Source organism: Hermetia illucens, chromosome 6 (assembly GCF_905115235.1).
Source record: "Hermetia illucens chromosome 6, iHerIll2.2.curated.20191125, whole genome shotgun sequence".
NCBI lineage: Eukaryota > Metazoa > Arthropoda > Insecta > Diptera > Stratiomyidae > Hermetia > Hermetia illucens.
Genome location: NC_051854.1, coordinates 3782391 through 3796626, shown reverse-complemented (window position 1 = coordinate 3796626; position 14236 = coordinate 3782391). Strand labels below are relative to the sequence as shown.

At 41.1% G+C, this 14236-nt stretch overlaps 2 protein-coding genes across 2 annotated transcripts in view; one reads left to right on the top strand and one right to left on the bottom strand.

The window, feature by feature from the left end:
- Positions 1 to 14236, top strand: part of LOC119659284 (zinc finger protein 609) — a 182573-nt gene that overhangs the window by 134591 nt on the left and 33746 nt on the right. The gene's annotated exons all lie outside the window — the stretch shown is intronic.
- On the bottom strand, positions 9496 to 11653 carry LOC119659287 (eukaryotic translation elongation factor 1 epsilon-1). Its single transcript, XM_038067300.1, has 3 exons — positions 11469 to 11653; positions 11104 to 11400; positions 9496 to 9983 (listed from the first exon to the last, which is right to left on the bottom strand). Exons 1-3 carry the CDS (start codon positions 11547 to 11549, stop codon positions 9831 to 9833), a joined length of 531 nt encoding a protein of 176 aa, XP_037923228.1. The 5' UTR covers positions 11550 to 11653; the 3' UTR covers positions 9496 to 9830.

Here is a 14236-nt window from a genome sequence, read left to right as displayed (position 1 = left end):
GTAGCTATATTTAGTTGTTAAGTGGATATCTACAAATAAGTGTGAGAGAGGAGTAAAAAGTAAAATCTAAAAAAGTGGTAAATATTGAAAACAAATTTAAGAAGGAAATAATAATCTAAGGGAATTTAAAATAGATCGACATAACAATATGTAGCTATAGACATGAACCTTGAATGAGAGAAAAATATGAAAAAAAGTAAAAATAAAAACAAAACAAAAACAGGTGAGAAAAAATTCACAATATATAGAAATATTTAAAGCAGAAAAAGAAGAATTAAAAAAAAAGTAAGGCAGTAATAAAAAAATATAAAAATTTTAACTCTATATATATATATACAATTTAATGTAGTTTATTACATAATTATATAAATTAAATTTAGTTATGTTTTTTCGTCACTTTATTAATTATATTTTCTATATTTCTTTGTAAATATTTAAAGGTAAAAACATAAAAAGATATATACATAAAAGAAAGTAAATAAACACACATAATAAATATATGATTAGTAAGAAATCGTGATTTCTTTTCACTACCCTTTGGTAGTGTATTTTTCTTATTGATTTTTATTATTATTAAATATTAAATATTCAACCAACGCGATAAAATATCAGGTCAGTATTTATTATGTAATCAATTGCTTTTGTAGTTTGTAGTATTTTGAAAACATATTCATTACCAATTTAGCTGTGTTTAATATTACTAATTTAGCTGCGTTTAATGTTACTAATTTAGCTGAGGGTAGTTGTAATTTTTTGTTAATTTAGTTTAAAAATATGCTTTATTTTAAAATGTAACAGGGAAACAAAAGGGTGAGTACACAGTGTAAGTCAAATACAAGTAACTGTCGTTATTTGCTATTTCTACAGATTACTTTTCTACTGCTCTCCTTTTAAAACGTTGACTATGAACGGGGGCTTTTAGGAATTTGTTTTTCTTTCTATTTGATCTATTATCAAATATTTTTTACTATATTAATGCATTTTTCAATTAATAACTCATGCCATAGGATAATAGCGTAAAGTCCGATGTCGGGCCTTGGCCTCCCAAAGTTTTCGTCTCTACTTCTTTCTACCGTTCCAATTCCAGAAACCAATCAGCTTGTAACGTCCGTTGTACATTGAGTCCTCCAATCTGATTCGAGGTTTCCTAGGCGCTTTTTATTTCCACTTTGTCTTTAAGTATGTGCTTGGGAATTCTTCTGTTGCAGAGTTGGACAAAATCATGATTATGATTACGATTATGATTGCAATTATAATTAGAAATGAGCGTGATTTCCTGATTACATAATTGTAATCGCAATCACAGGCCATAATTACAATTGCAATCATGTACTCATGAAATCTTAATCACCGTAATCATAATCATGGCATCATACGAAATCATCGTAGTTGCCATTACGATCGATGTCATTTGTGACTTATGCAGTTGCTAACTGGTTTATAAATCTTCTTTTTCCTCACCTTTTGTGCCGTCCACAAGCAGGGTCGACTCGTCGTGAGCGGCTTCGCAATTTGGTATTATCAAATGTCTGACCTTGATGCAATCTCGAGGCTTTTAAATACCCATCCAGCGTATCAAGCCACCGTTGTTTCGGCCTGCCTTTTGATCGTTTACCATCGACTTCGATGTTCAGACCAATCTTGGTAAGTGAATTTTCGTTAGCGCGAATTACGTCACCATACCATCGAAGAAGCTTCCCGCAGTTTTTCCATGATCGATGCAACCCCATATCGATCGCGGATATCCTCATTTCGGATGTGATCAAAACGGCGCACGCCACTAGTCCAACGCAACATCTTCGTCTCCATTACCGCAAGACGCCGTTCATTGTCTTTTATAGTCGACCAACACTCAGAACCATAGAGAGCGATAATACGGACAACATTGCGGTAAATTTTAGATTTTAGACCTTCGTTGATACCTCGATCACAAAGAACACCAGTTGTGGAACGCCTCATCATCCAGGTTGCGTTAACGCGTGAAGCAATTTCATAACGCAGTTCTCCATTGGCTGATGCGTTGACCCGAGGTATTTAAATCGCCCAGTTCTGGGCAAATCATTGCCGCCGACAGTGATTGTGCCTGTTTCATGGGGATCTGTCGTCAAAAATTCAATTTTATTCAGATTCAATCTGAGACCGTGTTGATGAGTTCCTGTGGCACACGTGCTTCTCACGGTGTTTCTCGATGAGTAACTAGTAACAGCACAGCGTGTGTTGCGTCAGTAGTTCCGCAGTTTTCGACAAATCCGACTTGATTCACTGTTATTTGAACGATTTCGCGAATACGGTTGTCAAGAAAGCGTTCAAAAATCTTCATGGTATGGGATAGTAACCAGATCGGACGGGTTGAACATTCTGTTGACTATGTTTCTTTTTCCATATTGGAACAGTGGTACTTTCTTGCCAGTTAGATGATGTTCTACCTTCCTGAATAACCTGATTAAAGAATTCACTGAGCCACAGTGCTGGGTCCCAGCTCTTCGCTTTCCAGAGCTTAGATGCGGATGTCGTCAGGGCCTGTGGCTTTCCTCGATTTCATTCGTTTTATTGCTTTCTTGACTTCAGTTGCTCTGACAGGTGGTCGGCAATGATTGTGGAAGTGGAGGATGAGCAATTTCTTTAGTTGAAATCTGCTCGAAATATTCTCGCCATCTATGCGTTGCGGCTCGACGGTTGGTTAGCAAAGTACACACTATCGAAAGCTTTCTTGAAATCGATGAACAGGAAGTGCAGTGAAGATCTAAACTCCGCGCACTGTCCCAAAATGGTCCGTAGGGTGCTGATATGGTCAGTGGAGGAGGATTCGCGTTCCAGGATTATTTGTGCCAGTATCTTTGCGACGGTAGAGAGTACGCAGATACCCCTCCAATTGTTATATTCAAAATGGGTGCCCTTCTTTAAAATTTTAACGATAATCCATTCTTTGAGACTCTGGGAAAGGCCTCTGATTCACAGGATTTTCGTACAAATAGAAGCTGCAGATTTGCGGTAACTGCAGGAGTAGCGATAAATAACTCTGCGCGGAGACTGTCAAGCCCAGCGGCTTTACTCCGTTTGAGTGCATTGTTAGCTGAAATGATTTCTCTTCTGCTTGTTACGTTACGGTGACTAGCCATTTCATCTACAACAGGAGGAACCTCACCAGATATGATAAGATTGAGAATCGTGATGAAGTGTTCTTTCAACCTTTTCGGTTACATGTCATCGTGGATGATGAATCAACCGTTCACGGGACCATCGAAAGATTTGCGACCACATGTAAGTTCTTTCGTGATGCGGTATACACGTCTGAAATTATTGCGTCCTGCGGCATCTTCCGCTTCTTCAACTGCTTTCGTTCATCGTTTTGCTTCTAGGATTCCGCAGTCAATCAAATCTTAGGACGCCTTTTCCGGACGTGACCAACATCAGAGAAAAGAACATTTTTGATGGCAGCCCAATGATCATCGATATCCTCAGGTGGGTCACTTAGTGCATCCGCTCGATTAGTAGAATAACTCTCCCACGATCGAACGGCAGCTGGATCATACAGGCAGACGATGTTGAACTTAGGGGGTCACAACTCACAAACTATGCGAGAAGTGGCCGACGTTGTATGTATGAGGGTTGTACTCAAGCAAACGTAAGGGACCATCAGATGGTGATCCCTTTAAAAGCTGATGTCAGCGCCTTTATTATTGCGTACATCTAGGACACAACTCCTAACTCTGCTGCTGATTGTACGGCGTCGGTCAGCTAAAACCAAACTGACCATATGGCAAGCTCTGTGCTCGAATAATGCGCCAATGACGAGGGGGTGGTAGTTGTAGAAATGCAAAAACCTCCCACCATTAGCGTTACGGTCGCCAAGACCGTCCAAGCAGGGTGTTGTCAGAGTCCACCTTGTCATTCAGGTCACTCATTACGATCACAATATCGTCTTTAGGAAACCTCTCTTGAATTCCGTGTAATTGCTTCCCCACTATATCGCAAAACCGTTGTTGCATTGCACTGTACAATTGTTTTGCTCTTTAGCCTGGACCGGCATCTTGCAGTCAGAAGTCTATCAGCAACGGGTTCCCAGATCAAAAGAGTGCGTCTTGCGGTAGTCGTCAGAAACAATCCGACACAGGATTCGCATCTGCTATCATCCGGCTTTGCAGAGTACACATTCCAGAAGCTAATCATAGTCCGCTTTCGATAGCGTGAGGTCAGTCCCTATCCGGGTCGTTGACGTTTCGGAAGCAGTAAGGTTTGTTGTTAGCTCAGAAAATGCTGTCCCTTTTAGTCGTCATTTGATGAAATAGTGGTCGCTGTTACAACTTGCCTCGCAATATGAATGCATGTCAAGGATACAAGATGCAGGTCGTTGTTCAATGAAGAGGAAATTAATTTGGTTGAACGGCATCCCATCTGGTTAGACCCAAGTTTTCTTGTAAAACATGCTGTGAAGGAAACAGGTCGGTGAGATTTAGGGCGGATTCTGTCGCAGCGAGTTCTATTAGCCTGTTTCCGTTCTCGTTAGTTATATCGTCGAGAATATTGCTCCCTGTCATTCCACCGTAAGCAAACACTTTTCCCATCTTTGTGTTGCAAACGCCAAGTACTATTTTCACATCATGCGAGAGCGAATCAAGTAGGAACTCAGAGTGAGTCGTTTTTGTATTCTGTTGGAGGATATACTTTCATTAGTCCAGGGTTGAAAAATTTAGTTTTCACTCGAAGTACATCAGACAGAGAAATTTTTGTTAATGACAGAAGCTAAGGATTTCAGTGCCTTATCTGCAAAGCCCCCTGAGACACAGTCCTACAATCGTATGCATTGCATTGCAGCTAGACACACTTTCTTCAAAGTTCAACATCATTTTGGAATGCTTTTCAAGCCCTTCACTTTTCATTTTGCAGAAAAAGAAGACACGCCTTCAACAAATTAACATAAATGTTCACAACTTCACACAAACCTCGAAAATATTTGCATGTTTATCGAGGTCCTAATATTTTGTTTTTCCTTATCGTAAAAAGTACGTCGAGTAAAATTATTCTTCCAAAAAAAAAACCATATTTTTTCCCAATTCACAATCTTTTATTCATTTAACATTCCAATCCAATCGAACAAATTATTTCCTGCAAGTGCAAACAGCTTTGCTGCTACAATATCCACCTCGATATCCCATGGCAATACAGCGAGTGGCACATATAGCAGTTGCAGCAGGACTCCAGCTCAGCAAGTCACAGGTGACACGTTTGAAACGGGATGATTCTTCACGTTCCGGCATAGCTGTGCAAACAGCAAAAACAATTGCCAAAAGTCCCAAAATTACTGCAAGTTTCATGGTTGATATTGAATTGCGCGTAGATTCTAACACTCCAAACAATAATATCGACAAATACTATCCGGAACTCCCTTAAATAGTAGGATTAATGAAGCATGTTTAATTAAACAGTTGACACAGTTGTAGTAGATTATTTGTTATTTGGCCTTTGCTCAAACACTGATAGAATTTTATTATTTTTTACATGGGGCTTGATATCTGCCTAATGTTTTTGTTTGCACAACAATCCACCTGTAACTTTCTTTCGATTATGTTTTTAAGTTTTGTTTGCAAAAAAACTGTGGAGTTCTAAGAATTTTTCAGCTAATGATATGTCTTGTTGAAAAAATTGAATTTTCAGTTTCATATTTGCTGAGCGAACATTTTGAGAAGCGGCCCATGTTGCTTAAGTCAATTCTTTTTGACTTAGCGCAGTTGGCGCGTGGAAAGTGTTTACAATTTGATTATATTATATATTCATCTGAATTCTGTCAGCGGCAACAATTAGATACAACTCAAACGAAAACAATTCAGATAACGACCATATGTAGGTGGACCTGCGCTCACTGGACTCTGAATTCTATAATCTTCAGATAAACGAAACATGCAATCAACTCAAACATTGTGTAATGGTAAAACTTCGAAAAAACGGGTGATTCCCACTTGTCAAGCTGTGTTTTAACGACATTTATGCATTATCGCTGTCGGTTCCTGGCAATGTGTTTCAACTCGTCTCAAGATTTTTCGATAATCTCGGACTAAATTTCTGCAGTAACCGGCAGAAAAGCTCCAGATCTGGACGCAATACCGAATTAGGGTGCTTAAGCTCGTCTTGAAATCCTGTTCACTGAGTTGTTCGAAGCACGTTTGTCCGAGGGAATATTCCCTGCAATATATAGGCGGCAGGAGCTGTTACAAGGCAGGCAAACCCCAGATGAACCATCCTCCTATGGACCCATATGTCTTCTACGAATGCTAAAGCGGGTAAACTACAATAGATTGTTCCCGCTTGTTGAGGGCAAAAGGGGTTTTCGCAAAGCCAGGTCAACCATTGATACCATCAATTGGTTACTGCTAGTCATCATCATCATCATCAACGGCGCAACAACCGGTATCCGGTCTAGGCGGACGGTTATGGTATCGCTCATAGATTTCGTCATTGTGTAGGCTACGGAATCGTCCATCCTCATATAGGGGGCCAAAAATTCTTCGAAGGATTCTTCTTTCGAACGCGGCCAAGAGTTCGCAATTTTTCTTGCTAAGAACCCAAGTTTCCGAGGAATACATGAGGACTGGCAAGATCATTGTCTTGTACAGTAAGAGCTTTGACCCTATGGTGAGACGTTTCGAGCGGAACAGTCTTTGTAAGCTGAAATAGGCTCTGTTGGCTGACAACAACCGTGCGCGGATTTCATCATCGTAGCTGTTATCGGTTGTGATTTTCGACCCTAGATAGGAGAAATTGTCAACGGTCTCAAAGTTGTATTCTCCTATCCTTATTCTTCTTCGTGTTTGACTAGTGCGGTTTGATCTTGTTGGTTGATTTGTCTTCAGTACTGACGTTGCCACCATATATTTTGTCTTGCCTTCATTGATGTGCAGCCCAAGATCTCGCGCCGCCTGCTCGATCTGGATGAAGGCAGTTTGTACGTCTCGGGTGGTTCTTCCCATGATGTCGATATCGCCAGCATAGGCCAGTAGTTGGGTGGACTTGAAGAGGATCATACCTCGTGCATTTACCTCAGCATCACGGATCACTTTCTCGAGGGCCAGGTTAAAGAGGACGCATGATAGGGCATTCCCTTGTCGTAGACCGTTGTTGATGTCGAATGGTCTTGAGAGTGATCCTGCTGCTTTTATCTGGCCTCGCAAATTGGTCAGGGTCAGCCTAGTTAGTCTTATTAATTTCGTCGGGATACCGAATTCTCTCTGCTACTGCTACTGCTACTGCTAGTACCTGTGAATATTGTGTGGTGGTGACCCTGGGCTTGAGACGTTTAATTCGACCAGTTGTAGCCTAATGCCAGGTAGAATATGAAATGCCGCCTTGGCGGAGTTAAATTTCGACTTTATTTGCCTCCAAGATTTTACTTCGATGCAGTACATATCAAATTTTGGTCTAATAATAGCCATTAATTTCTCCCGAATGCCCCTCCTGAGTAGAGAATACGCTTTCTGTACACGCTGTGGAGATCTTTCTCGAACTCCTGACATTATACCACAATGACCAAGAGGAGGAGAATCAAGAGCGGAAACGAATTTAATTTTTGTCGAACAAAACGAGGTGTTTGAGTCAATGACTGACAAGTAGTGCATATAGATTCCACTCCTTACTGGAGACAACGGGAGGCAAACTACGCCCGCCGGCGAGCAGTTCAGGCTAGAACCCTTCCAGGCCATCTCGTCGGTCCACTCTTTCCCCTTTATTTTCTGATGGGAGAAACTTTAAGCGCACCGACCATACTGACTCACCAGCTTAGAAAATGTCATGAGTCTTTGATGGCTACTTTATGTCTCGGTCAGAATAGGTAGATTTCGTTACATCCACTGACAAATCGGATATCGGCCTCGCCCACATTGCACGATCATTTGTCTTACCGAAACGTGGCTTGACAGTAGTATTTTTAACTCTGAACTTCTCGATGGGTATTTAATTCTTCATTACGACCCCGATATGCGGATTTAGGGCAAACTCATAGGTAGAAGTGTTTTAGTTACCGTGAAACAGTATATTCCTGTTGCCCTTCGCACCTTGTTAAGCACCAGTTCCTATGAGGCACTCACTGCTCGCATTTCACTTTTGAACTGAGTTCCATTTATTATTTCCTGTTTCTATCTCCTTCTACAGCTTTTCTACTGAAAGAATTTTTTAATATGCTGGCGGATATTTGCTCAACTAATTATCCGGACCAGCCATTCATCCTTTGTGGGGACTTCAATTTCTCCTCAATTGAATGGAAAACATAAGCTTCGTAGATACCCGGTTGGGTTTACAACAGAAATTCCTGATGGTTTAGGTGGTCCTATTGTAATTCCGCAAGTCTTTGCAAGCTGGAGTACCTGGAAGGACTAGTTTGGAGATTCCAACGATAGCCTCCCTCGAGCCTGGAGGCTGCGATCTGCAATACTTTCGAGCGATCGAGCCCGAAGGCAACTACCTTCTCCCCTCTCTGCCGTGTCCTTTATAAATTATGCCACGGCCTAATGGACAGCTGTTTAAGCTCTTAAAGTCAGTTCCGAGACTCTTCATATAGCGTTCGCAATGCTAACGTGTTTGAGGTTCCTTTCGCGAAGCTCTTATGCTAATTTTACTCCCTTGTGCCAAGAACACTACGCGAATACGACCAAATGCACTTTGGTCCTCAAAATTTGACTTATTTAAAAAAGTAGGTTCACAATATAATACAACACCACAGCCAATTTCTGAACCATTTGTGAAACTACGTTGTCATAACCTTGCAACACTTCGTCGATTTTCCATCTGCCCTGGTTGGGAATCTTGTAGCGAAGTTTCCCTTGAAGCCCAGTTTACTTGTACCTAAATCCGTTCCAAATAAGAAGAGGAATTTAAGCTTGTTTATGTTGAATTCTTCTATGGTGCCATTAATGGTACAGCATTGATAATAAATGGCGAGATCTCCTCCCCGAGGGCCTCCTACCTTGTGGCTATCAAACGTGTCCAGGTCCAATATCGTTCTGAATTTCGCTTCAGTTGGAGGGAGTAGCTTCATCTCTCAGGCAAAAATTACAAAAAGCTCTAAATCTTCTGTGGGCAAAAACTTGATGATATGTTAATGGCTCGTATTATCTGAATCTTGTGTAGATAGCAGCGGAGGTAATTCTTTAAGATTCTCGGCACATTCCGTTTATGCGAAGATTGACTTCTAGATCCCTTGCCCAACCATTGATAGCACAAATTGCAAACACGCAACTGACCTCACTTTGAAATATACTATTTTTTTCCGCTCAGCTAATTGATATCTTCCGCTAGATAATTAAGAGAGCTGGCACTAATTTTAACGCCATGTGATTTAAAAGGTCGGATGGTTAAGCGCCAGCTTCTCAATCTCGTTGTCTCGGTTGGAGTCCCCGTCGTCGTTTGTGTGAGCTTATCACTCACTGTGATGATAGTGAAACTGAAGCACAATCTGACTGTATGGATGACCTATATTCCATTAAGTAGTGAACACGAAACACTATATGATTCAGCAATTATTATTTATTCATTTGAAACACTTTAGCGCAACGTCTCAATGCAGAAGCAACATACTTTCATGAAATACTTCAAATTGTGTTTTTGAGCAATTTACAAAATGTCAGGGGGACAAAATACAACAGAACACAAATAAAATGGTCTAAACGTGAAATTCATTCTAGATCTAAAGCTTAAAAAAAATATTTAACATATTCTCTAAAAATAAAATAATTTAACTGGAAATTCTATCTCGAACTTAACTTCAATATCAGAATTGCAGAATTGCTTTGATTTGCTTTAGTTCAGTGCAAGATTATGCAAAACTGAAGAGGTCCTCAGCATTACATGTGAGTACCTGTCGCCCAGCCATGCAAATAAATGGTAGTGAAGTTGATAAGGTCTGCTCCTTGTTGGATCTGTTCGTTTTTTTGCAGATGATTGAACCACCGGGATAGGTTTAGGTAGCTTTCCTTTTCGATTGGAGTCAGGGATTTCTGGAAAATATAGAATATAATTACTTTTTAGGCCATTGAGAGAGAGAGGGGGAGAGGTTAGGGATTCGTTGTGATAACTAATTGAACATAAGGATAATAAACGGAAAAATGGTTTAAAAAAATTAAAAAGTATTGAGGTAACTGTCAGCCCAGTATCTCAATTCAATCTCAATCAAGAGACTGCGAACATATAATTGACTGCCCAAGTGGCTCGGAAGACAAGTTTTTCCTTAACATCTTCGTCAAAAATCCTAGTGTATTCTGAAGGAAACCAGTCACGGGTAGAAATAAAGATGACTAACGGTTTCGTTCAGGCAAAAGGCAACTTATCAGACGCTGCTTCATCTCTGCCCTGGGAGCAGTACGACAGAAAGTGAAAAGTTGCTCTCCATATGGTCCCGTCCAACATCAAGTAGATATGGACTTAGGATCCCCTATATCCCAAAGTAAAATAAAAATAACTTTACCCCGGCTTAGGCTCAAGTTATAACCCCAATACGTTATGCGACGCGACACTACATACATTCAGCGTAACTGCTGCGATACGGCATACCTATATTGCACTAGCCCAGCAGCCAATTACAAACAACTACATATTCTGACATTTTAACAGGTAGTAGCAAACCAAAACTTGAAAAATCTTAGCAGTCAATTGAGTACATTATATGGAAATGACACGCGACACTGCAACTCGGCCGCGTCGCGTCGCTTGGCTGAATGTCGCGTTGCGCAGTGTCGCTCTAGTGCGTACTGCTCCCTACAAAACCATATAAAGATATTTTGACAGGTAGCGCAGTTTGTGTCCGTACTAGCGGTTCTAGGTTGGACCCTTGTCGTGCTTGCGATTATATAAAAAGGAGCGATTTCTATCTGCTGTCACTTTCGGTCATGCTACTAGTTATCCTTCTTTCTATTTGTTGAATACTTGGGTGTTATGACTAAAACGAGGGGTCCGTGGAGCAAAAAAGTGCAGCTTAATGCTCTCTATCTGGTCCGGTCCAACATCAAGTGGATGTAGACTTAAGTTCTCTCATATCCCAAGCAAAAAAATTTAGTCACGGGTACTACGTCTCTTCATTATATGGAAACAGAAAGACTACAAACCTTTGAAGCAACTTACCACGATATCATGAATTGCATAGAATATCGCCAAATCAGCCAAAGTCAATGAATATCCAACAAAATATGACCGCGTCAGCAAATACTGATTTAAGTCCTTGAGTATCACTCGTACAACTTGCTTGTCCTTCGTCCCAGGAGCTACATACAGAATAGCATAGTCAATCCACTGTCGAATTTCAGTCTGTGTTTCCAGCGATGCAGTTTTGCTGCTATCGTCCTTACTTTCTTTGGCAAGTTGACTTAAGATGGTAGCGTATCCTTGTTGTGTTTGATTTTTTACGGTCCTGGTTACAACCTAGGAATCAACATTAGTATTAATTTTAGGGGAATGGCCTTAGGTTAGGAATCATTGCGCAAAAGTACCTGCTCGTTATTGTAACCTAATCTACCTGGTTGTACCCCTAGGTAATTTGCAATTTTTTGTATGCTTTCAACGTTGCACATTTTTGCACTATATATTGAATATCTGCACCCAAAACGTGTCAGACCACAAACACCGACCGTCAGAACCAAGTGGCCGCTAAAGTGTCAACGATGTCAGTTCTCGTGGGATGCATGGAGACGGAACATCAGAAACACACGGAAAGAAACAAGACCCGATTTGAAATAGGAACGGAAAACGTTTTGTCATTTCGAATGCAAAGAGCTGATGTCAGTTGATGCTTGCATTGGCGACATAAGGAATTACTTTTTTCATAGTCTGCGCTACCGTAACATAGTTGATGAATGAAGAAAAATTGTGTGCGATCCAGCCCAGAAAGTCTATAAGGGCAATATCTATGGTAGAAAAAGAAGACGGGGCAGACCTTGCCTGAGATGGAACGATGACGTAGGCTAGGGCGCCAGGCAGCTTTTAGGAATATCGAATTGGTGGACCTCGGCGCAAGACCGAGGTGTCTGAAGTTCTTTACTAAGGCAGACCTAGACCGGATACCGGTTGTTGTGCAGTTGATGATGATTCTCTTGAGATCTGAGAACAGAAAAAAATCGCTGAAATCGAGATCTGGAGAATATAGTAGATGCGGAGCAATTCGAAGCCCAATTCATCCAGTTTTGCAATTGTTTTCAATGATTTTTGACACGTTGCATTGTCTTGAGGAAACAGCACTTTGTTTTTATTCAAATGAGGCCGATTCCTCCTCGATTTAAACCTTCAAACGATATGTAATAGTCGCTGTTGATGGTTTCTCCTTTCTCAAGGTAGTCAGTGAATATTATACGATGCGTATCCCAAAATACCGACTGTTGTATCTTTGCACGCTTTGGAACCGGTTCACGACGTGCAGTCGCATATCCAAACATTCATGCACGATATGTCCATTACGTTCTTTTGATATCTTTAGATCTTTAGCTATCTCGATCAACTTCATTTTGCGGCCATCCAAAATTATTTTGTAGGCTTTTTTGATGTTCGATAACGGCCTTTTAGAGCGTCCACTGCGTGCATCGATCTCGGTGCTCATTTCATCTGTGTTAGAATACGAGCTTTTCAGCCCAACTGTTAACTCTTCAGGACACATCTTAAAATACCACGGGGCTATACTAAAGAAACAACACAATGAGAGCCAGCGTCGATTATTTCATTATTTCCTCGAATAGTGTAGTGGTCTTTTGATTCAAAAAAGAAAAAAACCTAAGGAGTCAAGTCAGCTGAATTCAAGTGAATTCAGGTAATGATGGCATTTTGAGACAGTGCTTTTGTTGTTCACAAATTATTTCATACAAACGTCTCATACCTTTTGTTCACTGTCTGACGTTCTGACAAAAATTCACGATGCACAACATTATTGTATTCGATGAAAACTGTTCGTAGCTGAGAGCACAAAACTGTCATACAGAAGGTTGCGGTTTACATCTCATTAGTGGCAATGGGATTTTTATCGTGATTTGGCGTCGGATACCAGTCGGCGACCTTGATGGTCATGTAGGTGAAAAGGCATACGGTAACAGGTGCCATGGGGGGAAGGGGTTCGGAGCGTGCAATGAGGGTGGCGAGCGTAACCCATGACCTTGTACTTATGAATACATGATTGTCTAATCTTCCTCCACTTTATAGTAGGAATAGTAAAATGCAAATCGACTATATTCTCATAAGACGCCGAAATTTTACCACTGTCACTGATTGCAAAGTCGTTCCCTATGAGACCATCGCACCTCATCATCGGCCATTTATTGGTGTCCTGCGAATTAAACCACCGAAAAAACAGCGTGAGGAACACACTGGCCCGAGGCGCATTAAATCGTTGCGATTTCGTGAAAACAAGGAGGATATGATCTCAATCACACGATCACCGGCCATTACGAATGTGGAAGAATCATGGAACCAAATGAAAGACACGATCCACAAAGCGGGCTTTTTACCCCTGGGGGTCACCAAGCCGAGTAAGCGGTACATCAACCGAGATACTTGGTTTTGGAATGATGATGTTGAAATGAAGGTCCGTGAAAAGAAACGCCTCCACCACAAATTTCTGGACGATAAAACGCTCGCCATTTGGCAAATTTATAAAAATGCCAACCGGGAAGCAAAGAAAGCAGTCGCTATCACACGGGCGGACGGTCTTTACGATAAATTGGACACTCGGGATGGCGAGAGAAATCTGTATCGACTTGCTAAAAGCCGTAAAGAACGTACACAGTATATCGAACACTTCTGTTGCGTTAATGAGAATTAACTTGCCAAGATTGGTGTGAACATCGAAGACGCTGGTAAACGACCAAAAGGCAGGCCCAAACAACTGTGGCTTGATACGCTGGATGGGGATCTAAAAGGCTCGAGATTGCACCCAGATTAGGCATTCGATAGAGCCAAATGACGAAACCGCTCAAGACGAGCCAACCCCGCTTGTGAACGGAACAAAGGCTGAAGAAAAAGAAGACTAGTCGGTATTCTTAGGTCTCAACTCAGAGGGCTACGCCGGGATGGGAATAGTGCGGGTTTCAAAACACTAAAGCCACTCGCTTGTTTATCGTGCTATAAAATGAGGACACTGCTGATGTGAAAGATCGCCAAAAATCGAGAGGAACTTGTACTTTAAGGACACGTCAGGACATAGAAGCGATCGATGTTCAAACCCGACGAAATCTGAACTGAAGCATTAACAAAAAATCATGTGAAATGCAAGCATCAA